The sequence below is a fragment of the Candoia aspera genome, chromosome 7, assembly GCF_035149785.1.
Source record: "Candoia aspera isolate rCanAsp1 chromosome 7, rCanAsp1.hap2, whole genome shotgun sequence".
In the NCBI taxonomy this organism is placed as follows: domain Eukaryota; kingdom Metazoa; phylum Chordata; class Lepidosauria; order Squamata; family Boidae; genus Candoia; species Candoia aspera.
In genome coordinates, this window is record NC_086159.1 from 27,304,147 (window position 1) to 27,331,935 (window position 27,789).

Here is a 27,789-nt window from a genome sequence, read left to right on the forward strand (position 1 = left end):
TCCATAATGGCATTTGACTCCACCAACTCATTTATTTATTTTGCTCAAAAGATAACTAGGGTACTAGGAGGAGGAGGAAGAGAGCTAAAGTGAAATCCAAGCAAATGGAGATGCGGGCATGCATTTCCTTGGTGCCAATCAGGCCTTTTCTCTGGCAGGAAAGACTACCCTTCATTGCCTAAGGTTGTGGGTCTTGAGAAGCTGTTTTACATTAAGGTGTGGTCTCAGATTAGGATACTTCCAGTGCTATTAAAGAGCAGGGAGATCTATTTTTTCCCCTTCTACTATTCAATAGAAGGTGTGATTCATGAAATGTATTTCCCTTGAATGTAACTATATGTTCATCTGGTTCTAGAAGCCTTAGGATGTGTTCAGATGACATACTAAATTAAATGTATTTTCCAAATAGAGTTTATAGCCAACTGGAATTTATTCATTAAACCATAGCTTATTTAAGGAAACCATGACTTAGTATGGCATGCAACCTCAGCCATAATTTTATTGATAAGAAATCTGGTCTTTAAACCTTTATCAAAACACCCATAGTCTTAACTTCTCTGAAGTATTTCAAAGTATTTCTAAAGGCATTGCCATTTAGAAAAATGTTCCAAGCATGAATCTAGCCTTTTATGTGCAACCATTCAGTTCTGCAAAAACCTGAATTCAATTTTATGACTGAAGAAGTGCCACTAGAAACACATTCAGTATTAAAGAATGCACTCTAAAAGGCTATCAGTTCAAACCAAGCATGAATGGTCTTACCAGGTTGAAGTAGCAGCTTCAGGAACCTGCTATATGTCATGGAAGAATAAAATAGTTATTGGTTTTGATTTTGTATATTATTTCCATCTGGCAGGGAGCAGAGGTTCTTAAAGATTTGGCACCCTTCAGTGCCAAAACAATTTGGACTAGCTTAGAATGCTGTGAGCTTTCTCTGGTGGCACCAAAATGTCTTTAACTAGTTGTGAAACCAAGCTGATTGGTTTGGAATTGATTATGAATAAGCATGGGGCAGTTGCTAGCAATTTACTAATCTAAACAAAACAAGGGGAAGAACCATCTTCCTGGGATAGTACTTCCAGAACAAGCAAGTTACCAACTTAATAAAGCTGGGCTGTCTTTACCAACTCCTATATTCATTTTGGGGGCAGGGGAGGTGGTGGTTCTACTTCAGAGTAAGTCCAGTAGCTTCAACCCATATTCTAACGCTAGCCTGCTGCAGCCCTGCTACATTTAAAGTGCTAGGCCTCATTGTAATGAGTATGTCCAAGTTGATGGGATGTTAAAGACTGGCCAGCTCTATAGTTTTTGATGTGGATGACAAGCCATAAGCGTACAAGGAAATTTTTTTAAATCTGTGCTGTGCAACAAACATCCTCTTGCTAGCTAGTATTGGAAACCTTTGAAGTATGTTTATACCCTTTTCAATATGGTTCCATTATAATTTCTGTAAAAGCCATAGTTTTGAGCATGTGCTGAGGTTATTCAGTTACAGATCCTTGCATTTAATGACAGAATTTCTCTTTTACTGTCAAATGATGTAAGCTTCCTGAAACCTATTTAAATTTGCAGTAAACCTTATGACTGCAAAACAGCTCTGCTCTTCAGTCCAGATCAATGAAATGATCTCATGTGAGGCAGAGAATCTCAACTTTGCAAAGGGAGTCAATCTACCTTTATGCCTTGAGTAGAAGCCGGTTGTCTTGATCTGGCTGCCCACTTGTTTCCTGGGGAACTAAAGAAAATGGCTGCCAGACATCGTGCATTGCCAGGGCGTGATGGTGGATCGGTTGGTTGGTGAAAGGGATCACTAGATCAGCCAATTGTGCAGACAGGGCCATTGTGCACTCATATAGGACAACAGCCTCTCTTGTCTGCTTTGGCTTTTTGAGGATTTTAATTGCCAATCTTAAAGCCAAGAGGACTCTTCTATCTCATCCACACCAAGACACAGAGTAGCCTGGGGTGAAGCTGCAGTGGGTGGGTGACTACTGCTGGATAGGGATGTGACCTTGAAATACATTTGTATCCTGCTCATTGCAGGTTTCTTTCCAGATACGTTCATTAAAAACTCCAATGATCTCAGCAGTAAGAAAATCCATGCATAATTTTTCAAATAACCAGCACACGCATAAGGCACAAGTCATGTAAATAATACAAAGTTCATCTGATGCTCTTCCCTTAACACTCCACAAATAGTATAATCTCTCCTCCTATTTGTCAGTGTTTTGGTCACTACCATTTGGAATTGATTTTTAAATAATACAAGGAAGACTGGATAGGCTTCCAATTTCTACTTCCACATTTAATGTTCAAGAGAATCAACTTACCTAATGTCTTGGATTCTCCAGAACTAATTTAAAGAACACTCTACAGTCAATACCTTTTGAAGGAGGAAACCACGCCTCTTATTATTTCACTGGAGCAGCATCTCAAGTTTTGGATTTATTTTGAACAATCTTTCCTCAGTGGTCTTCTTAGGCTTCTTTGTCTTCACACACTAAAACACCCTTAAAGATCAACACTTGAATATCAGGTGCAATATGAGCCAGATGTAAAATGGGATCTCCCTACAATTTAGGCTATTTGAACAGTGGGATAAAGACTGAAGGTATCTCCTCCACAGTGTCTCCTTGTAATGAAAGCAGGAATTTAGAACGTTGCTCAGTTTGACATGGTTTGTTTCATCCATTCCATCACACTGGTAATTCTGGTATACACTCCATAGTTATTGGGACGTGCACAACCCATTCCCCAGCTCACCACACCTGCTAGAAACCATTTGCCACTGGCTTCCTGGCAAATAAGAGGTCCTCCAGAATCTCCCTAGAAAAGTGAAACCAAATAGTGGTCAGGGGAAAAATTGTTCAAATGCAAAGAAAAGAAAAAGCTCTATTGCATGCAAATAAGGCAGTTTCACAGGATGGGAAAAGGTTCTTTCTAGATCATGGAAACTAGTGCTTAAAGTTACCTGACAGGAGTCCTTTTTGCCATCATGGTAGCCAGCACAAAGCATTCTGGGAGAGACCTGATAGTGATAAGCTTCACTGCAAATGTCTTGCTGAACTAATTGCACATCCACTTTTTGCAAGATCTTGCTCGTAGGACCTGTGGGAGAGGAGTTGCAAGGTAGCAGGACTGACCAAAGAAAGAGGGTATTTCCTGTTCCTATGAAATTCCACAATTCCAATCCCCACATATTCTATAGGGATGCAGCAGTTCTTCCTGGTGGATTTTGAGCTGCTTCACTCAAAAAAAGTGGGTGAAACTAGTAGTCACGTTCCCCTGCTTTAGGAAATCACCACTGAATAAGAGATGGAACGGTTCCATTTTGTAATTAAGATACCCTGTTTAAGCCTAACAGCGGTTAGGGGGTTGGATCCAGTGGCATAATTCCTCTGGAATGAGTCTTAATACCTTTCATTCCAGGTGTCTGGAAGAGTCTCCTGGGCAAATCTGGTGCACTTACAGAGGGAAAGGAAGAAAGGAACAAACAGCTTTGAAGTCAACCCCCGGCTATTCCCAATATGCTGCAATTTTTGCATGATTTATGCAAGGGTCCACTAGGGGGAGCATGATAGCATCTTGCTGCAAAGCACTTGCAACTTTTGGCCTTAGCTCAGTACATATGCAGTATTCTTATGATGCAGAATTTGCTTTTCATTGGCCAGCTTTTGACATACATTTTTGCACTCTCCTTTTGGCAAAAGCTTAGGATGCCTTTTTATTAGATGATTGTATCTGATATATCCTTTTAAGTCCAAAAAAAAAAAGAGAGAGAGGGCCCTTAAGGACACATAGGCCAGATACCTCCTTCCTTGACTGCACCCCAGCCAGTGACCCAACACAGGAGGCCAGGCTCAAAGAGGTGGGAGCTGGCAGGCAGACAGATGGGCTGGATGAAAGCAGAATAGATGACTGGATGGTCAAGCTGCAACAGAGCCACGTCATAGTCATGGCTGTCTTCTTCGTAGTAGGGATGCTGCAAGATGTGGTTCACTTTAAAGGAAACCTCATTGTGGCTACTGACATTCAGAAAGTACTTGCCCAGGTAGACGGTCCAGACCGTGGGGGAAACCTGCCTGCAGAGCAAAAGGGTAGGAAATAACTTCAGCAAGTTTTTTTTTCCTCTTGATACTTCATTTGTCCATCTCCCAAATACAGCTTAGGTTTAGGGAAGAAAGGAAACAGTCTTACACCTGATCAAGCTCTGCCCAAGTCCCAAAGCTTGTGGAACCTTATACACTAATTAGTACATAAGCTTTTATTTATGTTATTTGTTTATCAAATTTTTATCACTGCCCATCTCCCCTCACAAGGAGGGACTTTGTTGATCATAGGCCATTCCATCTGCTGTAGGGAGGTTTGTCCTACGGGAAGAGCATTGTATGCACATAGTTGCTTGCAGGGAGGAGAGGGAAAAGAGGATTGCTGAGGAGAGAAGCCAGGAGCAGTTCAAATTACCTTAGATAGTGGCTGTAAATAAGGGAGTACACATGTCTGTTTATGCAAGAGTCCTATGATGTCATGAGTAAGGATGGCGAGCAGGGGGCTCCCACCCAGACTGTCAAGCGCATGCGTAGCACTGAGGAACTGTTCAGCCATTCAAAGAGACACAGATCGGGACCGCCTTAACCTTTGGGGTTTATATGGCTGGGTTTTTCCCATGCTTCCTCAGTTTGTTAGGATTCTTGTTAAGTACTACTAATAAATATTAGAGACCAAGTCATTGTCTCAGTGTGTTTCCTGGTAATCAGGACATATGGTGTCTCAAAAAGCCAGTGTATCTATTATCACATGAACTAATCTTGAAAAAGAAATGGGATGAGAGGAAAAAAAAAGCGGGTGGGGAGGAATAGCAAAAAGGATATTGCCCAGCATTCTCTCAGGAGCAACTCTAGACCAATTAACAAGGAGAAACAAAAAGCTAGCAAAAATGTTACTACATGATTATGGATTTTGCTGAAGGCTAAATGCATATATTTAACAACTTGTTCAGTGTTATTAATTTATCTGATTAAGGAAACCCAGTGCACCTGATATTTGACAAAAAGAAAATACAAAGGGTAGATGACTTTTAAGTCAGTTCCTGGCCAGAAAAGAAACAATGCCTCCTCCCTGATTGTACTAGATTCAGCTACTTGTCACTTAGAGGTTCAACTGAATTCATTCAAGCAATATCCTATGGCTGCATTGCCTGCAATTTTACTGTAAAGTTCATGTATGTTGGATAGAGATTCAAGAAATACAGGGCAGGGGGAGCATGCATTACCTTCTATTGATTATTCTGATTGCAAAGAGAGGTGTTTCTTATCACCTCCTGTCTGATCCTTTTATCTGAAGATGCCAGAGATGGAACCCAGAGACTTTCCACTGTACTGCTGAATTCCATCCCTTCTTTTTATGTTATGGATGATCCTTTATCTGCAGAATACTATAAGAGTAACTTTTTTTCCTTGCCTGGAGTGCAATATTATTGGATATGATCCAGCAGAGTTGTCCTAGAAGACTGTGAAGTTATCCAAGGGGAATCACATGGCAATTTATTAATGTATACTAGAGAGGCTGGGGCAAGAAATCTATTGAATTTGTACCTACAGAATTTCCCCTCCTGAACCAGTTACCTGTTGGTGGTAACCCTGTTTCATTTTATTTTCAAAAAGAATATGCAGAAACACATGTATCAAGGAAAAGTACACAGAGAAGTGTGTATATTTGTGAAATACAATGTCTAAGGACCACTATAGAAGGAAAATGCTTGTAAAAATGTTTTAAACAGAAATGCATATTATGGATCAAGGACTTCTAAGCCACTTAGATTTGTTTGATTGAAGCAGCCTAGAAGTACCAGTATACAATAAATTTAAAAATGCATACAAACTTTTCTGTAAGTCCACTTTTCTGATTGTTAGTAAGAACCTTGAACCTCAATGTCAATACCCCCTTTCCTTCCCACCCCACCCCACCCCACCCCACCCCACTTTATTTACCTGTCTTCTTGGAAACAGTGAGCAGCAGTGATCACCCAGCGATCTGCAATCAATGTTCCCCCGCAAAGGTGGTGTCCACGCACTTGCAAACTTGCTTGCCAAGGCCACTCCCCTTCCACAGAATGAGCACCACCTACAATTCGGTGTGTTGCTGTCTCCTGCACTCCACAGTCTGAGGAAAGAGAGAGAAGCTTTAGGAAACAGAAAGGGCAATAAGAGTGAAGGCAAGTGGAAGAAGAGCAGAGTGAGGGAGAGGAAGAGGTGTATTTGCAAGACCCTTTATGATTGATTTTGTTTTCCTGTTTTGAAGTCATGCCTACAGAGAAATCCAGGTTTTCCTTTCTGATTACCATTCATTCACCCATTGCATTTGTGTCTCAGGCTTTCCTCTGGGAGGAAGTTTAAGCTGGTGCACAGAGGACAGTGGAGTCTCCCCTCATTTTATCTTCACAACAACTCTTGTCAGGATGTACAGGTTGCCAGTGATTGGTGGACCCAAACTTGAGTTTCTCTGGACTCAGACCAAATCCCTAATTACATTGAATTGGCTCTCATACATTAGTCACCTGGCATATAATGCTAGTAAGTAGATTGTTGGGATTGTGCAGTTTGATGATTGACTCCATTTTGAACAGCTGGTTGGTTTCAGTTTGAATTCTTGGATTGGCAATCCAATTTGAGCATCAAATTAATTCAACTGATTTTTGGAATTTTTTTAAAAAAACAATTTGATCTGAATCATTGGTCCAGTTCAAAAAGTCAGTTCAGAGACTTAATATTATTAGAACGTAATCTCTAAATCAGGTATTTGCATAACAATACAGATTATATGAGATTTTTAGATTAATTGCATCTCTATTTCTAGTGGAATCAGAGCAGATTCTGTGAGAACATAGGCCAAACTGTACATCGTAAATGTGTTTATAATGACCATGTTTATTTTAAGTAAAAAGCAGCCCTGAGTCTCTACTATGGAATGTGTTTCAAATCTCAAAAAAGTTTTCCATCCAATTTCCAGCTGAAAAGTGTACTCTCAGCTGCTATTTGCCCATAAATGTCAATGTAGTGGACGACAGTATGGCATAGTAATAGAAGAAGTTGGACTAAGGCAAGACATATCAAGTTCATGTTCACTATCAGCCACAGAAATTAACAGTCTGATTTGGGGTCTGTTGCTTTGTGTTGGGGGAATGGTGGAGGGAGTACTGTGTCTGTCACCTTGGCCTCTTAGAGGAAAAGCAAGATATAAATCTAACAAAATAATACATAAGGATTTTAAAATTAAAGTTTCTGCTGCAAGAGACAGTGTATACCATCAACATTCACCATGTTATGTGTCTCAACAAAACAATCACACTCAGCCTTTGGAGCCTTGTTAATGCAAGTGGAAAAATGGATTCATCCACTTGGGGAAATAATTATTGGAATAGTAAGGGTAATGAGCATATTTTGATTCCAATGAAAAGGAAAACATGTACCTTGGCTATTACTGTTCTTTTGACAAGGATGATTTGATATATACACGACAACATCTATTCACTGAAATTTTCCCACATTTATTCCTCTCAAAAAGAACATTTTGATATTCTGCAAGATACTGAAGCTGTTTGATATTAAGTGAATCCCCCCCAAACTGGATATTTAATTACAATTAAATTGCAGCACATCAGATCCATCCAGAATTATGGATTTCTAACAACACAATCCAGAAAGGATACTAATGCCCTCCAGGTAAGTTGTGATATATGATCATGCTGGCTGGGAATTCTGAGAACTGTAGTCCCAGCACAAACTAGTAAAAGACTAGTGCATAGGATTGAAGCCCAATACCATCAATCCATGACAGAATGAGCATCTGCAGCACCTCTACTAGGATCATTCTAAGCAGAAGACACTGACTTGGTTTTAGATATTCCTCTGACTAGGATAGATCTCTTCCTTTGAGATTCTCACCACAGTGCATTTCATCTGATTGATCCTTGCAGTCAGGGACTGAGTCACATTGAGGGTTGGGCTTCTTCACACAGCTCCCATCAGCACATTGGTAAGTGTAAAGTCCACAAGGGATTCCTGAAAATATATATTATGTGGTGGAAAATGAATGTGATCTTATTCCTACCTTTCGTTGTACTTACTATGGCAATTTTCTCTTCTCACAGGGATGGGGAATTTGTGACTTTCCACATGTGCCAAACTACAGTGTCCAGCAACTTTAATGGTTAGCCATGTTGGCTGGGAGTTATAATTTGGCAGTATCATTGGGTCCACATGAGGTCTACCAGCTGCACTTGATTACAGTCATGAAGCCCAGTCCCAAATATGTGATAATGGTGAACAGAAAGTGACAATTGCATCAGCCATATATGTATGTATGTATGTATGTATGAAAGGCAATACCTTTAGGATAAACTTTGCCCTGTCATTCTATTTATACCGATTGTTCTAGTCTAGGAAACTAGTACTGTACAGTTCTTCACCCAATCTAGTGTCCTCTAGATGTGTAGGACTTCATCCCTCATAATATCTCAGTCAGCTTGGTCTCTGAGGTCAGCAGGTTGGAGAAAGTTGATTTAATATATGTTCTTGAATCCATACCTTCATTGCATTGTTCCTCATCACTCCCATTGATGCAATCCAGATGTTTATCACAGAGCTTGGAGAATTCAATGCACGTGCTGTCTTCCTGACACTGAAATTTTGCAGGGCAGACTAGCAAATTGCAAAGCATAAGGAAAAGAAGGAAGAAAAATTGGGCAAAAGGGATGGAAAGGTGAAAAGATAATTTGGGTACAAGTGGCACCTATGCCCAATGTATTTTTATGCCTGTTTCTGTGTTTGCTGTCATTTGAAAGGCCTTTGCCTTCCTGTTGTTTTTATAGAGTTAGAGCATTTTTGCTGGCCACCCAGTAATACTGCTTTTGAAATTCACCCAACTGTACTTTATATGAAATCTATCTTTCTTTTCTCTTTCTCTCTTTCTCTTTTTCTTTCTTTCAAAAATTATAAAGAAAAAACAAACTAGAATGCAGTTCCCTGAAGAACTAAGATTAAAACCTTACAGGTTTAAATCATCCAGCAATGAAGTTCATCAGTCCACATTGTAATGTGTGTTTTTTGAGATGGGAAGGTGTTTGTATGTTAGTGCGTGAATATGTATGTGGCCATACTCTTTCATGTCCAGGTTCTGCCAGTGGGATTCAGAGCTAAAAGACTGAGCAGTTCAGGAGTTTGAGATCTATCTCTTCATCTCTTTTCCCATAGCAACCAATGGCTTCTCACTAATGGCTGCCTCAGGTTCTGAGGTTCTGAAAGTATAATATTCAGTGCGTTTTGGAGAGGCTAACTCGTAGATAGGAATACACTCTTCTGTGAGAGAAGCATATGTCACCTGCAGAGATCCTCTTGCTCAAAAAGGACAGAGGGATTATTTGCTAACAAAAGTCAAGCACAATATGAAGACCGGGGGGGCGGGGGGGGGAATGATAAAGCTCTGCTTACCACAGTTTCTCTCATCTAGTCCATTGGGGCAGTCTTCAATCCCATCACAAGCCGGCACACACAAACCATTCACAAAGCAAAGGAATTCTCTAGGGCATGCTTTTTTTTTTTTTGAATGGAAAATAAAGAAAAATGTTCGTTGGTTTTTAATGTATAACCTAAATTCAGTTCAAATATTGAAACATTGTGTTGTGCTTCTAATCTACTTCTAATTCTACGTGGAAGACAGAAGATACACTTCTTAAAAATTGAATCCATAATATAGTTTTGGAACATGAGAATGAAAGATTTCCCTGTCAGTGCTGAATGATTATTAGCAACATGGTGTTAAATCTGTAAAAGTCTTTTCATCCATGTAGTACTGGTAGTAGAATTAGGAACCACAGATAAAAGATGCATTTTAGAAGGGTGGGTTGTTGTTTTTTTTGGTGCCTTCAACTGAGTGACTGCCTAGACTAGTCCCTGCAGTTTTCTTGGCAAGATTTTCATAAATAGTTCCTAGGGCTGAAAGAGAATGACTGGACAACAACATCTAGCTGGTTTTGTGGCTAAGGTGGGACTAAAACACATGGTCTCTTGATTTCTAGCCTGGTGCCTTAACACTACACCAAACTGGCTGTCACATTAGAAGCTGGAGAACAGTAAAACACCAGCTATGAGTTAAAACCATGGACACATTTGGAATTTCGCAAATATATTAACTACATAGATAAAGAATCCAAGTAAGGAACATATTAGTTTATTGTAGCAAAAGTGATACGTTGTGTCACATTAAAGTCTGGCATCTTAAATATTAACAAATAAATGGGTTAGTCTTTAAGGCAGTGTTTCTCAACCTTGGCGACTTTAAGATGTGTGTGTTGGCAGAGTGCTAAGAAAGCATTTGGCCCAGGAGAGATCAGAAAAGTCACATACCAGGCATTTCTATAAAAATAATTTTATTTACAGAAAACAAACATATTTAAAGGCTGTTTGCTGAGAGGAGAGATTTCTCTCAGCTGCATATTCTCTGCAAGCCTACACAGAAGGGAAACGGAAACTAAAACAAGTTCAGGCAAGTTCCTCCCTTAGGCAATGCAACCATTAACACGTGAAAAGGGGACAATTAAATTCAACCTCTTCACCTGGCCAAAAATGGTTAGTTACCATAGTAACCTTAATCTGTAGTAGAAAACAATATTAACAGTGTGGACTTCAACTCCCAGAATTCCCCAGCCAGCAGCTGGCTGGGGAATTCTGTGAGTTGAAGTTCACACACCTTAAAGTTGCTAAGGTTGAGAAACACTGCTTTAAGGTGTCATAAGATTCTTTGTTCTCTTGCCATGTGTTTGTGTCTGTGTCCACCCCCATCTTTCTGGTTGCTTCTCTTTTCTCTTGTTCACAAATCTTGTATCAGATTCCAAAAGCCACAGCATGGGCTTTCAGCAGCCTACTCAACTGCTTCTAATCCCATCTACAAATATTCTCTGCAAACATGGTATGCAGAGAGAGAAGTGCTGCTCTCTGACTTCTTTAAACTGTGCTTGGTGTGTGTGTGTTTAATTTATCCACTGCCCACTCTCATTCAATGACGACTCTGGCATCATGTTCTAAATGCAGGGGATCAGCATTAATGCTGGTAAAGCACAAACTATCTGCTCAGAAGAGTCCATCCACAATCCTCTTTATCATATCACATGGCCTCCACTTCTGCTGCTGCTGACCTTGTACTATCAGGATGCTGGCCTAGTACTTCCCTTGCTGGTGTTACCTACTAGTCATTCCTGCCTTTCCTCCAATGAGCAATGGTAACACTTTGGGTGGGAAAGATATGAGCTCAACTTGTCTATACAGAGACAGCATCCTAGAACAGCCAAGATCCAGCTCCCAGAGTTTGGTGTTGCATTTAGGCCTGCAATTTTAGTGGAATCTAAGATGAGGTCCACCCATCACAGAAGGCAGCAGAATATTAACTGAACTTCTTCCCATTCAAAAGTACCAAGGTTGTCCTTTAATAAATAAAAATGGTATGCTTTTAGGAAGGGGAGATTAATTTGTGTGAATGATACCAGAAAATACCAAAAAAAACCCTCCCTCCCTGGTGGTGGATCTGGCAGCAACTTGAGGCAGGAGTCCAGATCAATGGCAGCATATAGAAAACCTGTAAGTCTAGTGCTGATCATGCAAAAGACTGCAATTCTTTTAGGAAAATGTCCCCAGCCATTAAGTAATATTGATGTTCTGTTGTAAAGCATCCAGTTCCCCATTAGTCTGACAGACACAACATCCAGTTTGGTCCTTGATTCACATTAAATCAAGATGGCAACATTCATAACAAGGCATGCGTTGATTTTTCTACAAGGTTCCAGTTAGCTGAGCTGCCCAATACTCACGATCTGATTGATTATATAGACTGTAAGCAGCCCGTACTCCAGGCCCTGTTAGGGAGATCTGAGAGGTAAAGTTGATGGTGACACCAGCTCTAGACATCACAGGTATTCTTTCAGCATAGGCTTGCAAAGTCCGCAGACCACAGAACCTGGATTTTAAAAAAGGACTAGGGCAATAAACCACAATCAACAATCTTGCCTTAGAAGGAACAGGGGTATAGGAAGAAAGATGTTATGAAATTTGGGGAGCAAGTGAAGGTCAAAAGCATCTTCTTGTGGATCCCTTCCACCAGCCAGACTTGCTGGCAATGAAGATAGCAACTGCAAGACATTTGCCATTGTAAAATTACCTACAATTCCCCCAGTGGGGAAAATTAAACTACAATACTGCAGTTACTATCTTCCAGGATCTGCTATACAGTGTATGCACCCCAAGATTGACATTAGTTGTGGGCACAACCGGAACAGTAGAACCTGGGTTGCTAATCCCCCCAAATAAATTCTGGGGCCCACTCAGGCCAGTTTTAAAAACAAGGGGTGGCTATAAACTGTGTCAGCAGGAAGAAGGCTCACCTGATGAAAGTATAATGTTGAAAGAGTAGAAGAGATTAATTACAGCCATGAGACCAAATTCAAGTTTTGATTTCTTTTTTAAATTGAGCCAGTTTAAATAATGTGCCTATGCCTATAGCAAGAAAACTATAGAATTCTTGAGGGGAGGGGAGGGGAGGATTGGGTCTTGTTTTCCAATATCTTTAATGTAAATCACTTTTTCTTTAAAAAATGAATTACTACCAGAAATCCAGCAAATGCAATTCTCCTTAGAATGGAGAATGTAGCAGAAATGGAAAATTGTATGTCCTGAATATCTGCCTGTCATGCAGTTGTTAAATACATAGAGCACAAAGGACGAAACACACTGAGGATATGAAGCAGCAGAAGCAGATGGAGAGAACATTTCCCAACATCACATCCTCAAGTGATGGGTAGTGGAGGTGAGGGGAAACTAAGTCTGAAATATAATTCCAAGTCACTTAACAATAAGCCAGAATATTCATGAAGAGAGCAATTTCATTACAGAATTTAAATTATAGCTAGCAAGAGGCTGATTTTACAAAACGTTATGAAACCATCCAATTTCTTTATGGAGAAGCTGTTTCATGAATTCAAATGTATTTTGTAAATTTAAATCCCACTGAATCTATTGAAGCTTACTTCTGATTAAGCATACCTAGGATTGCATTGTTCATCTTTAATTGCTTAATTCCTCTCTTCCAGTTCTAAAATATCATAGGAAACTTTTAAGTAGAGCAGGTTTCCCAAATTTGGTCCTGTCCATCAATCCCACAAGCAGCATGCTGATAGATTAGATAGTTGATATCCAGCATGTTTGGAGGCCATCAGGTAGAGAAAGAGTTTTTTAAAGTATTCCTATTTGTTTTGCTATCAGTGAAATGGTTTTGAAATGCTCGCTTTTCTTTTAAGCCAGTCTTGTAAAATGAACATACCAAGATGTTTGCAGATCCTTACTTTCTGTTCTGGATGGTCCATTGGCCTTGAGTACATGGAAGGTCATACTTCTGCCTCCTGAGAGTGTAAGCATCAAACCAAAGGACAACTCCATATTCCAGAGATGGGACCTACAAAGAAGGAAATGCAGTGGTCAACTGGATTGACGATATAAGCATTTTTTTGTTGGTGGTGCCTTTGAATCAGTCTTGACTTCTGGTGACTGCCTGGCCAAGTCCCTGCAGTTTTCTTGGTGAGGTTTTTCAGAAGTGGTTTGCCATTGCCTGCTTGCTAGGGCTGAGAGAGAGTAACTGGCCCAAGGTCACTCAGCTGGCTTTGTGCCTAAGGCAGGACTAGGTCTCCCAGTTTCTAGCCTGTAGTGCCTTAACCACTACACCAAACTGGCTTTCTTATAGGCATTATACTTTAAAAAAAATTGAAAACTGCTGAGAGTTTTATTTACATATATACAGAAATGGAGCTTTGCCCCTGGTTCTTAAACACAAAAGTGAGTGTAACAAAGCATAAGGGTTGGGAGAGAGAGGAAGAGAGAAAACAGTTTAAATAAAATACAAAAGAGACTGCATTAAAATATGTCCTCAGGGAGATCAGTAAGGGCTCATAAAATATGAGAATACTGGCACTTTTGGACAGTTCAACACACAGGAATTCAAATCTCCATTCTCTCAACTAAATGGTGTTAAATATCCATTCATGTGCATTATTCATGGAAGGGTAGAATATAAATATAATAAGAATTTAAAGTAACAGAGTAATGGTATATTGTCCACAACCTTTGGCTTATCTTATTTAAGTGCAAAAGTACACACAGCTCAGTTTTGCCTAGGAACAGCCAGGATCGTACCGTCATGTGCCAAGTGCACTCTGTGTTTGGCGCATAGTAACTAGGGTAGTAAGGAGTCTTGATGTTCCCTTGCAGTTCCCGGCTTTCCTGCAGTGTTAGATTCTTCCGGCAGGCTGAAAAGAAAGGCAGAAGCATTGTCACACCAACTGAGACCCACAGAAAATGTTGCTCATGTTTATTATTCTGACAAAAAACGAGGATAGGAAATAGGAATGCTGCCATACTAGGCTATGATAGGCATGAACGAAGCCACTAAGTCCACTTTCAACAATCTTCTCATCTGATTGCCACAGGCAAATTTTGTTCAGCCCATGTTTACTGTTCATTGAAAAAAATCATGTAAATTGCACAGCATATTTATACTCACTTTTAATACAAACATTTTTGTACACCCTTTTCCTGCATGCACACTTAAAAAAAATACAGGAACACATATTTTGAGCAATTATTTTCTTCAGTCATACTTTATGTGGGCATTTAATAATGATTTACTTATTTTGGTGTATATTTTTCAGTTATGAACTCTGCTGAAAAGATTCCCCAAAGTGCAGCCTGTAGCAGGTATATGTGCTCTAAAAGGTAAAGGTAAAGGTTTCCCTTGACATTAAGTCCAGTTGTGTCCAACTCTAGAGGGTGGTGCTCATCTCCGTTCCAAAGCCGAAGAGCCGGCGTTTGTCTGTAGACACTTCCGTGGTCATGTGGCCGGCATGACTACACGGAACGCCGTTACCTGCCCACCGAAGTGGTACCTATTAATCTACTCACATTGGCATGTTTTCGAACTGCTAGGTTGGCAGGAGCTGGGACTAGCAACGGGAGCTCACCCCGTCACGCGGATTTGAACTGCTGACCTTCCGATCGGCAAGCTCAGCAGCTCAGCGGTTTGCTCTAGGTGAGCCTTTATATTTGGTCTGTTCAGATCAGGACATTCATCGAAAAGTTCTGGTGATCTGAATTTCACATCAGACCCTACTTATGAGTCTTCCAACAAGATTCAATGTCCTTTCTGGGCAGGGCTGGGCAGGGCAGGGCAGGGGGGCAGCCACTGTGGTTCTTCTGCTAATGCTACTAGCACTTCATTACTAGCAACTTGGACTGGGATCTATTTTATGAAACTTAACAGGCAGCTTGTTCTTCAGTCTTTCCTAACCTGTTTAGTATCCAGATATTGCTGAACTATGAAGTCCACATTTCTCAATCAGCACAGCACTGGCAACTGTAATCTACTGTCACCTGGAGATTAAACAGGATAAGGCTAATACCCAGCTATCCTGTCTATGTCCAAGCTCCAATGCTCCATCCAACAATCAAGGTTCAGTAGCAGTGGCCATGATGAAAGTGCAGTGGTGATAGTGAAAGATTATTCCTGGAAAGTGGCATTTCCAGTATCTAGTTATACAATTCTTAGAAAAGGCTTCAATCTGGAACCTTAGAGAGCTACTCCCAATCAATGTACATCCAAGGTGCATAACCCCTACCCATCTAAAGCCTGCTAGCTATATAGAAGTTTCCCATATTTGGGGTTTGATTGACCATTCCTTTGATGTGGCTTTGTCCATGATTGGTGCACATGTATTACACCCACTTCCATGCACAGGCACTTTTACCTACTTATAAGGTAAATCCACTATTCACTATTTTCTTTTCTGCAACTGGATTCACAGATTTATTTGAAGCAAACTCCTTCAAGATACTATGCACCCTGATGCCAGTATTGAAAGATGTTGTTCTGATCAAGGAAAAAAAAATGAAGCTGCCTTACACTGAATCACACCATGATTTATCCAGCTCAGCATTATTTATTTCCTACCTTTCCACTCCAGGTGCCATAAAGAAGTACTAGAAAACCATCCTCCCATAATTCTCAGTTGGCATGTAACCCAGTACATGAAGTTCTGTAGCTGATCTACTCCAGCAGGCACCTACATGAGCTCTTCCCACAATCAGGAAAAATATTCAATTTCTCAGCTCCACTGCCTAAAACCAGGGATTAAATTTGAACTGTTTGCAGGTTATATGAGCTATGCTTATGATCTCAGAGTACAAGAACTCCCACAAAGCACTGGCTTTATTTTTGAAACTCTCTTCAGCTGTTTCCTACCACAGCTGACGTTTGTCCTACCACATCGCCAGCCAATGCTCCTTCCAGCTAACCAATGAGAGGATGCAAAACAAAAGCAAAACACTACGTAGTTTTCTACATTTATATTTGCTTATTGCAGCAAGGGGTGAGGGTGGGGAAGGTTAAAAAGAAATCAAACTAGTCCCTGTGTTAGGGTAGCAACAAAACTGTCCACTGGAAGAACTGAGGAGGACACGCAGGTAGCAAAGTACAATGGCATCTTATCTGGGGGAAGGACCAGGGTGCCCCAGAGCTGTGAAATTTCCAGTTGGGTCAGCACAAATTTCCACAGTATAATGGGGATATGGATTTTATTTTATTTTATTTTATTTATTTCTATAAATACATTTATATACTGAATGATCCTATAGCAGGCTAGATTAAGCCCAGTCCGTGTGGTACTGAAACTTACCTTTTGCTCTCGCCTAGGGTGTACTATGGCTAATTACAACACAATTTTTCTCTTCTCCAAAATAACCTTAATATAAGATATCCTTCTTTCTTAATGCCAGATTTCATCTGAACTGATCTGAACTGGTCTTCTAAGTGTTTGCCAAACTATTCTGTAATTCTGCTGAGCCCTACTTAGTTGCAGTTATGTGCCATCTTAGAGGTAACAGCACCAGAAACTAGAAAATATGTAAAAAGGTAGATCTCTTGAAGTTCACAAATGCAGTCTCCATTTTCTATCTCTTTCTGTCCATATCCTGGTTTACCTTCAAAGGGCACAGCCTGAGCAGAGAGTAGAAAAGGATCATAGTAGCTGTACATCCCCTTTTTCCAGACGATAGACATGACTGGACCAGAAGACAGAACTTCTACTACAGGTTCCTGCCGGCTGCACCCGTAGAGTCTAAAGAATGAAAACAATGGGATTATCATCATATTGACAAGAGGAGAAGGATGAGGAGGAGAGGTAAAGTAATTACTTGGGTTCTTTATCTATATAGGCATGTTGTTGAAACCCACCACTAATATGAAGACTGGCACATAGGAATGTAGGGTAGGCAATAATAGTAAACTGTCTAATGGGAACCTTTGAGGTTCATGGTGGAAAAGGCCAGGAAATAAATAAATACATACATACATACATACATACATACATACATACATGTAAGAAAATGTATTACGTCTTCCATATTCTTGTCAGATCTTTCCAACTTTCTGACAAAGTGCTGCACACCAAGAAATCTTTTGGCTCAACATGTATTTTGGGGAGGAGGGGCTAATGGTACCTGTAGATAGGAGCTTTCCTGTCATGCTCTGCATTTTGTTTTGTTTTTTAAACCCCAGGTTTCAGTGCTGGAGGTTCTGCTTAGAAAGCATGGCTGAAAGGAGATAGAATCCCCTAGAATGCTAATTTTGATTTTCACATCAAGCACCAGCACAGGAGTAGCTTTGCAAGCCAACCACCCCACAAGTCTGCACCAGACTTTCTCTCTCTTTTCCTGTCACTAACTGAAAAAAAAAAATCAACTGCCCCAGAGACTGGAAAACTGCCTTACTCTACAGGATTGACAATCATCAGGAACTTTGCAGTGCATATTACTTCCATGGATTCTCTGGATCATAATTCTACAAAATGAAACTTCCTGTACATTCTGCACCTAAGCTAAATTCTGCTTAGAAGTAGATTATGGGAGAGATGTAGAACTCATGACTACTCTTCTCCTCTTCCCACTGTTGCTGCTACAAAATCAAGGGTACCTACGAAGTGATGAGCTGTCTCTCCAATGGCCCAGCTGCATCATACATTGCCAGTCGGTCCCGGCATTCTGAGAGAGTCCATTCCAGGTGAAGCTTGATCATGTGACCTTTGGGGCCATGGAGATGCCAAAGGCAGCTGGAGGCTAAGTAATCTGGACCCTTCAGTTTTAGGACCACATCCTCTCTAATGTAGCTGTACCTATAGCAGCCTAAACAGAGGAGACAAACAAAATGGCAGAATGCACCATACATTTGATAAGAGATGACATGGAGGAAATAAAACACTCTTAATCCACCCACAGATTTAGGGGAAAAATACAGCTCTGTAAAAATCAGGGGCTTTTGATGCGTTTTTTACTGATGTATCTGATTTTTCAGTGCTACTCTTTCCTATTTTTATGTAAAGCCTTGCTAACCATTCTATTCCTCTTTATTCCCAAATTCTATGTATAGTTTATCCCAAAATAGGTACTTTTTGTACCAATGTCCCAATGATTTCAACAATTCTCCAACTGGAAATGAGTCCATCCATCCATCCATCCAATCTCAGGTTTGAAATTAGGAGAATTTAATGGAATTTATACACGTTTATCATGCTGATGCAGTCCTCAGCCTTCATGTACACAAGGGTAACTTTTGGCCATGGAGTATATTGATGGAAGCCTTGCTTGCATTAATATGTAGCGTTAGGTAACAGTCATTCAGAAAACAAGCATATTGTTGGCACCCAGGAATAAGTATCGATTTATTCAGACCTACATATTAATATGCAGCACCAAAAGCAGTTGCTCCCACATATTAGGACCACTTACTCAGACTAGATGTGACCAGTCCAAGGAGGTCTTTCCAGGAAAAGATGCTTGTGATAACCCAGTTTCACAAGGCAAGACAAGATGAAGCCAGAAAATGCTTATAACAGCTTCCCCCAAAAGTTTTGACTGGCTCCCTTGGTGATCACCTTCCAGAAGTTAGTGAAGACTGAATTTTCTGAAAGGCACGTTCAGTTTACAGTATTTATTTATTGTGTATTATAACTCTTGGTTTTAGTTAATTTATTTTTATTGTGTTATTTTTTTAAACTTTTATTTGGGTGTTTTCTTACCCTGTTAGGTAAGCCTCTGTGAGTCTGGAAAGAGTTGGTGGCATACACATTTAATACGTATACACACACACTCAATTAACATGGCACATACAGGAAGACATTTGCTTAAAGGTGATTAGATATTTTTCATTTAATTTGTGAAAGACAGATGCCTTGCATATACTGAAGGCAACTGGGGTTAGAGGTATTGCGAGCAGAATTAGCATCATGAATGCTGATATAATGATTCATATTATTAGCCATCTTTTTTCATATTAAGATGAACTTAAAGAGAGGCTAACAAGCATCAGATAAAAAGTTAGCCCAAACTAAAATGCAGCAATATAAAAATTCAGTTGCAACATTAAAGTGGTAAAGAACGCTATGGAAATATTTCATTTTGGTCCCTATTAATTGATGTGTTGTCTGCAACAGTCCTCAAACCTACTTTCCAAGGCAACAAACATAACCCAGTAAAATAAATAAATAAAATAAGGGGAAAATAAAGAGCCTACCCAAGGTGGATTTCAGCACTATTATGTCTTTGAGACTGGATTCTGTCAAAAAGAAAAAAGAAAAAGAAAAAAGGAAGACAAACGCATCAGATGCCACAACTAAACCACCCAATGCTCCTTGCTCAGCTCAATTGCAGTCACATACATGGCCCACTGTATTCCTCTCTTCCAGCTTCAACAATATTTCAATTCAGACCTAATTCTAAACCACAATTTAAACATTCTGCAAAGTCATGTTATAAGCAACCCCCTACTTCTCCAACAGAGGAGATAGGGAGCCATCACTTCCTACTTTAAATTATGTTTGGTTTATCATGGTGGCTGAATTGGAAGCTATGATTTTAGTTTAAGCAAAGTGTGAGAGATGGCTTCACACATTATGCTAATTGGGTTAATCACACTGTCTTGAAGATGCATTTGGCTGACTTCACACATCATTCTAAGCTATAAACCGGGGTGTACAATGATAAGTTCACGAGTTGGGCTAAGTTAAAATCAAATAAATCACAATATATTTTTGTATTAGGACACCAATGTGCTCACAGGCATCTCCCTCAGCACATACAGGCTCTCATTCCCACCTGACCTTTTACTTTAAAAATATGAAAATAAAAGAACATACATGCTGTGGAGGAAAATGCCAGTTTCCATTTCTATCACTATTTCCCAAAATGACTTTGACCCAAAAAACCGATAAGCTTTGTTATAAAATAAATACGATGTGCAGCTGCAGCCCAGGACTGTGGAGAGAGTGTCTATTTGTCCAAATAAAGGACAAATGTAAGCAGGGATAGTAGGAATCACCCTACTGGTACAGGTACTATGTGAGTAAATCAGTGCTTTTAACATGTTGGTTTAGTTTTTGTTTAGTCGTTTAGTCGTTTCTGACTCTTCGTGACTTCATGGATCAGCCCACCCCAGAGCTTCCTGTCGGTCATCCCCAGCTCCCCCAAGAATGAGTCCATCACCTCTAGAATGTCATCTATCCATCTTGCCCTTGGTCAGCCCCTCTTCCTTTTGCCCTCCACTCTGCCTAGCATCAGCATCTTCTCCAGGGTGTCCTGTCTTCTCATTATGTGGCCAAAGTATTTCAGTTTTGCTTTTAATATCACTCCCTCATGTTGGTTTAGTATGGCAGCCATTTTGTGAATGAGGAAATCTTCATAATAACCATGTGCATTTCTATGGGTTTGTTGCATTTTTATTATTATTATTGATGTATTTTTAGTTGTTTTTAATGTTGTCAGTCACTCAGTCACCTGGTGAGTGGGTGGCCATACAAACTGAAGGAATTAAATTGAAATGAATTTCACAAGAGTGCATGCAAAAATTCCAAATGTGCCCTCCAGCCCAAAAGTTGGGGAATCCATGAACTATGCAGACCCAAACTGCACCACCTGAAAACAAATATATTACATATGGCATTTTTGAAATTGCAGAAGTGGAATGTTGAAACAAAGGACATATCCGCACTGTCGTTGTCTCCTGTGGGGTGTCTGGTAACTGGTACAGATATGATCCAAAGAGGCCACAGCCCATGGGGGTTTCTGAGAAACTTTGGGGAGAGAAATTCCGAGCAGATCAAAGGTGGCTCTTCCATTGACAAAGGGCATCAGGTGTTCAGTGCTGCCAACCTCTGTTGCACCATTGCCTCAACTGTCTGTTTCCCCAAAAGTTAGTGACAGGCACATCAGCAATGTGTTGGTCATGCAGCTTGTGGCCAGCAAGTCAGCAAACTTGGTGTTGGCCAGTATTTACTGCAGAGTTTATTGGAGTAAAGCAAGCAGTCATATTGGCATAACATACCACTGGTGCATCTCAAGATAGGGCTGTTTCTGCAACCTTGAAGAGCCACAGCCAGACCAAATTATATGACCCCAAAGTTTTAGCACTGTTGCCTTATGCAATGTGATAGGTTTTATATGTTGTTTACCTCTTATCCATCTTTCAGTGAGTCTTTTTCCTACTTTTATTAATAACTCTTTTCTTTTTTTGCAGACCTATAACTCCTGTCCTTTTGTATGTCTCCTAATAACTTGGGAAGCCCTTGATGCTTCTCAATCACATCCCAATTCATTTCTGAATCTTTTCTGTCCAAAATGCTAAGTTATGACTTACGATATGTACTTTCAGGATTTTCCAGCAATCCTGTCATTTATACTGTAATACTAAAAGGATATATGGGAAGCATTGCCTGTTAAAATATGGAAGCATATAACTCTGGATTAAATTCTGCTCCCCCTCTAGGTAACATCATCAGTGCTAGTGAGTGTGGGGTTTGCTCCCTGTTTATATACTGTAGCTTGCCCTGCCAGTGTTGGTGGGGTGTGGTTTTCTCCTTGGTAGTTCCTGATTAGGATATAATACTTTTTTTTTACTTCTTTTACTTTTTTACTGCTCAGAAGAAACTTCAGCTGTTTCTTATCTGTTTGAAAACTGGAATGGAAATGATACCTCCAAGTAAGTGGCATCAAGTCATCTGCTCACCAGAGGACTGGAGGCACTTGCCCCTGAAGAACTGGCAAGTGAATGTGAATTCACTTTGAATTCCTATGAATATTGTAATGTCCTTTCTATAATTTGAAGAGCATGCTGTGAATGTTCTTATAGAAATTCCAATCCGCCCACCACCACAGAATTACAGTTCTCAGGATTCTCTGGAAAGAGGAAACAGTATTTTCTAGCTTAAGTGTACAATATAGATATACCCTCTATTCTTAAATGAGAAAAATACTTCACATCTGGGGACAAGCTTCCATGATTAAAAACCACCACCACCACCACCACCAAGATCCATACATCTAATTTATCCACATTGGATAAATAGCAGTATGATCCTTGCTAAATCCTTTGTATACCTCTGACATTAAGTTGGAAAGAAACAACTAGATCTAGTCCCAGCTCCTTCCATCTTCAATCAAGACTATCATAAGGCAACAGTTCTATTCATTTGGTGATAACATACAGGGATCCATAAAGGCAAATTCAAAGAATTGGAAACAGTGATGCCCTTTCAAAGAAAGAGAGGACCCTTGTTATAAAGAGAGCCAGTTTGGTCTAGTGGTTAAGGTTCCAGGCTAGAAACTGGGAGGCTGTGAGTTCTAGTCCTGCCTTAGGCATGAAAGCCAGCTGGGTGACTTTGAATTATTTGTAAAAAATAATAAAGGCAGGATAAAATAAATACATAAAATAAAAAATAAATAAAAGGAAGGAAGCATGCAGTGCTTCCTCACTTGTTCATATAACCCAAGAGGGTCAAAATGTTCAAATAATCAGACATCCAGATAAATATAAAATACATACAAGACTTTTCCACTAATATCAATGGGACTTTTGGTTGGATTACACTCCTATGTATACTTCTATTTTTAGCATGTGTAATCTAGCATCTTTTAACAGTTATTTTGGATTAAAAATGGTTTTTCAATGTGGCTTCTTCTAGAGAAGACATGTTTTACAAGAGAGATTATTTCCTCACCCTACACGACTACATTGCATTTTCTCTCTTTTTCCCTCAGTATCAAGAAATCTGATTTTCAATTTTGGTAGCTGCTTTCTTGGAGGTACTAAGGGAAAATATATAGTTAGTACCTACCCAATAAAATTAAGGATTCTGGATCAATTTTGTATTCAGCCTGATAAGAGAAGTACCCTGTCCTGTTGACGCTGGTAAGAAGTTCATAATAGAGTGTATCTTTTACTTCTTCGACTGTCATCTCCTCATGCTGATCTTTTGGGACTTGAAGGGCGAGCCAGAAGAAGCACGTCAAAGACCCTTCTCTAATTGGAAGACAATTGTCACATTTACTACCACTTTTCCAGTTGCCTACAAACATCATGAAACTACTACAGAAGCTAGGGTAGGTAGAACATTTCCAACCATCACAGGGGATAACAACCCAATGAACCAATTCCATTATTTATTTATTTGTTTGTTTGTTTATTTGGTTTCTATAGCCACCCATCTCAGCAAGTGACTCTGGGCGGCTTACAATGATAAAACGATAAAACAATTAAAACAATTACAATTAAAACAGTTAAAATATAAAATAAATACAAAATAAATATACATGGCTGCCAAGTAAGCAACGTATGGATGTTAATACAGCCAAGAGATGGGACCATCCACACGCTTGAGGCCCCAGGCCTGGACACAAAGCCAGGTCATAATTAAAATACATTTAACAATTTTTAATGTTTATATTGTGACATCCAAGGCAGATGTAGGCAGACCTCAGAATAGTAAGGTCTACTGTGTTTTTTTTTGGGGGGGGGCGTGTTTGCTAGAAAATCTACTATTCAGATGGCCAAATGCAAAGCTGTAATTCAAACTTATGCAGTTAGATAGAAAATATGTCTTCGGATGAAACCAATAATCTCCTGAACTCCATGAACCACAAACTAGAATAACTTGCACATATAAATGTAAACTTTCAGATATTCTATTATTATGGGTTAGTAACCCAATGCAAACTCTAAAACCAGGTTGTATAACTGCACAAAGTTTGAGTTAAAAGCAAACCTGTTTTACAGGTCAACTACACCCCCCTCACACACACATACACCATCTTTGCAGCCTGGTTTTTTTAAAAATAATACTTTTAAGTGGTTTTAATATTAGATTTATATTATGTTTATGTTTTGTGTGGTTTTAATATTTATGTTATTTGCTTAAATCTTAAGGTAAACCATTCTGAGCCATTTAAGAAGTGTAGTATAGAAATGAACAATTATTAATTCAACTATGGTGAATCAGAGACCAGCAGATCTACTATAAGCCAGTTAGATCAGGTTCTACTTCTGACCATCCATGTTCTATGATAACTCTCAAACAAACTAACAATGCTTCACTCACCCAAAGGCATAGACAGCACTGGAGTTGTAGAAAGAGGCCAGGTTAGTGGCATGAATTAGGTCTTTTAACTGTAAGAGAGATTGTTAAATAATGTCAGGCTGAGGTACCATCACAAATAAACATGTTCCCTTTAACAATACAAGTCACCTCTCATTTAGTACATGGAGGTGAATCATCTACCTCAGATGAAGATCATCATATTTTTAAATTGTCCCTGTTCCAATATTTTTATCCAGAACCTGATATGAAGCACATTAGCAGGATCTGAGCAGATGAAAATAATAATAGAATAGAGAATATGGACATATTTAATTTTGCATGTTATACCACTGCAAAGCTATTGGGGCAGATCCAGTAAAAAAGATGCCAACCCATTAAATATTAGGCTCATACCCATTAAACTACCTAGTCTAAAATGCTATTCTACACATGAAATCCCACCATCTTCTGTAACTTTGATCTCTCTGTCCAGAAAGCTCTGGATTCCATCCTCCCATGATCCAGGGAATACTGCCGATTGAGAATCCTCAGGCTGCCAGAGTAGAAATGCAGGTGAGCAGAATCCAGATACCGTGGTCTGTAGTCTGCCACAAAGAGATATATATGCTAATTACTTCCAGGCAAAGAATATAAACATTGCCAAGTTTAGATCATAGGCCCAAAGTAACTACTGTACAAATCTAGGCGGAAACATTGTTATGTCTGTAATATAATAATTACTTGCTTGCAATTCTAGTACCTGGCAATTTTAGGAAATGCAAGATAAACTGTATTGGACTAAAGGGATAAAAAAGATCTAAATATATATCTTTCGGCAATATCTTTTTTACTAGGACAATGTAAAGATCACACACATGTGTGCACATAGACAGGCAGAGAAGTTTTGAGATTTGTTTCCATCCTTAAGCAAAATAAAGTTACCTTTAGATGGAAAAGAAAAGAAGAAAAGAAAAGAAAATTAATCAGATGGTTACATTAACAAAGTTAGCAATAAATTTAAATGCTTGTTTTTAAAAAAGGAAACAAAAGCAAAATAGGCAGCATAGTTGAATTTTGTATTTTCAAAAAATGGAGGAAAGATTCTTGCCGTGGACTCTTTTTTCATATTACAGCTGCCTCAAGGATGTCCTGGATGAACCCTAAGCATCAGCTGGATCTTAGTCTGAACATCCGCAACTACTCTTTTGAAAGTGTCTATCAACAATGAGCACCTGAAGAGCAGGCTTGGTATATAAAGACCCATGGGAGTGAGGTAGGGATCAATCACCTTCATATTCATTTCTATCACCTAGTCAGAGGCTTCTCCAGTATATATTGCATATGCAACATATTGACCCATTTCTTCTTTCATCATCTTATTTTGGTGACTTACTATGGAAAAGTGATCTCATACCAGTTACTAGCCCCCTTCCATTTAATAAGATATTATGACAAAATAATCTCTGTACCCTATTTGGTCTAAACCAAATAACACTTCACTGTGGGTGAACTGAAATAGTCATGTGAAATGACCACGAGGCAGGTCATATGCAGCTGTACTGACTCTTCTCTATGGAATGCTTTCCCAGAACACATTCTCCCCAAATGCTGCATCAGGAGTACAAAGAAAGATGTATTACATCCATTACCTAAGAAATACCAAGTTATTGCTCCGGCTCCACCCAACAGCACCAAGACTGTCAAAAGTGGGATGTAGCGTTGGCAGATAATCAGTTTATTTTTCTGTCTGTTTTGTGGTAGTTCCACTGGATCCTCCTCCTGTTCTTCTCCCTCAGTCATGGTGACCTTGCCAAACAGCAAAGCAAGAATCAGGATCCATGATCTATATTTATGTTCTCCAACAAGAGAGCTTCTCCAAGCTTGGGTTCTAGAACTTCAAAGTATTGCTTTCTTGTGCTTAGGGGTACACCGAGTCCACAAGGAAGGTCTGCTCATGAAGCAAGTCCAGGGCTTCCAAAGAGCAGGGGAATGACAAGATGCTGTCTTCTCTATTCCATGTACAGGTGCTAACTGGCATGTCACTGAATTGTATTTCAGTACTGGATATATCATAGAATCTGATGCTACATCTAAAGGCAGCAGGATAGTTTAAGGATCAGAGAAGGCTCCATGAATACCCAGTCTTATATCCTAACTGCTTCCCCTTGGAGTGGCCTACTGAAATTCAATCCTGAAAGGCTGAAATTCAATATAGATTTATCTGGGAATAAGTGACATTAAACACACACACAGACTTCTTTTAGCATAAACCTACATTGGATCAGATCACATGTCAGCATATAAGCAATTCTCTTGCATAGTTTTGTGGTCATTTGATTATATACTATACATTTTGAGGATAGGATCATAAATTAACTATCAAGTCATGGAATTCAGTATCAGCTCAGCAAGTGGAGCAGACTTGACAAAAAAAGCTCACTACGTTATGGCAATGTCTTGTAGGGAAATATCCCTAATCAAAGTGTTTCCATAAATTCACCATAAATAGCTACCAGGAGCTACACTTCTGATAGTGCTTACACTTGACCTGAAAGAAACTAAACAAATGTATGTCTTCCTTTGTCCTCCTTTTAATATGGTGTGTGTGTGTGTGTGTCTTTAAGTTGTCCTCTTGAAATATTTCTTCTTTCCCTTTTGTGACTTTTCCTGTTACAGAAAGCTCAATATTACATAGTAGTCCCAGTGTGAAAATGGAAATGCTACAGCAATCTCTATATACCGAAGAGTATAAAACTAGCCAAGTCTTTGAAGTTTGCGACCTTCCAAAGACTAAAACTCCCAGAATTCCCAGTCAATGCAGCCGATGCTGAGAACTGTAACCTCAACACAGGTGGAAGGCACCAAGTTCGGGAAAGCTACTTGAAATGAGGCTGTATCAGTTCTTCAGAAGCAGCAAGGACAATACTCTGGGCTATTAACAAAAATCTCACTTCCTACCTTTATAGCCACCTGTAATCTAAATCACAAGTCTATAATTTGCCTCTCCAATTCATGCACAGTAACTTTTTGCTAGGTTTATAGCAAAACTTCTAAAAGAAAAGAATTTGGGCTTTCCATAATGGTCAGCTCCTAGCAACCACTAACTTTGCTGATCTTTCTCCTTCCTTCCGTCCTGGCCTTTTGGCTAAGATCAAGTGTAATACACAAACACACACTCACATCCACACAACTCCCCCTCCCCAATGGCGTAAACCTAAAATTACAGTCTTACCTTATTTGAAGACTTCTGTGATATTGTTCACCTGATACACGCTCATCCAAAATGAGGCACACAGAAG

General features: G+C 39.6%; 1 protein-coding gene across 1 annotated transcript; it reads right to left on the reverse strand.

Annotated features, from left to right (window-relative positions):
* Positions 1-27: 27 nt before the first annotated feature.
* On the reverse strand, positions 28-27,789 carry TMPRSS6 (transmembrane serine protease 6). The gene is made up of 18 exons (XM_063309109.1): positions 27,723-27,789; positions 26,140-26,296; positions 24,953-25,095; positions 24,512-24,579; positions 23,252-23,436; positions 19,657-19,698; positions 18,065-18,269; positions 17,070-17,206; positions 14,232-14,344; positions 13,388-13,497; positions 11,861-12,006; positions 9,489-9,587; positions 8,586-8,699; positions 7,944-8,060; positions 5,991-6,162; positions 3,811-4,082; positions 2,972-3,108; positions 28-2,826 (listed from the first exon to the last, which is right to left on the reverse strand). Exons 2-18 carry the CDS (start codon positions 26,288-26,290, stop codon positions 2,665-2,667), a joined length of 2,373 nt encoding a protein of 790 aa, XP_063165179.1. The 5' UTR covers positions 26,291-26,296; positions 27,723-27,789; the 3' UTR covers positions 28-2,664.

Excerpts from the sequence above, each read along its gene's own strand:
- TMPRSS6 (XM_063309109.1), bottom strand. The coding sequence starts at position 26,290 with ATGACTGAGGGAGAAGAACAGGAGGAGGATCCAGTGGAACTACCACAA. Across the intron at positions 24,580-24,952 it reads GATCAAAGTTACAGAAGATG|TTAAAAGACCTAATTCATGC; the intron begins GTGGGATTTCAT and ends TCTCTCTTACAG. Across the intron at positions 19,699-23,251 it reads AGAATCCTTAATTTTATTGG|AATCCAGTCTCAAAGACATA; the intron begins GTAGGTACTAAC and ends TCTTTTTGACAG.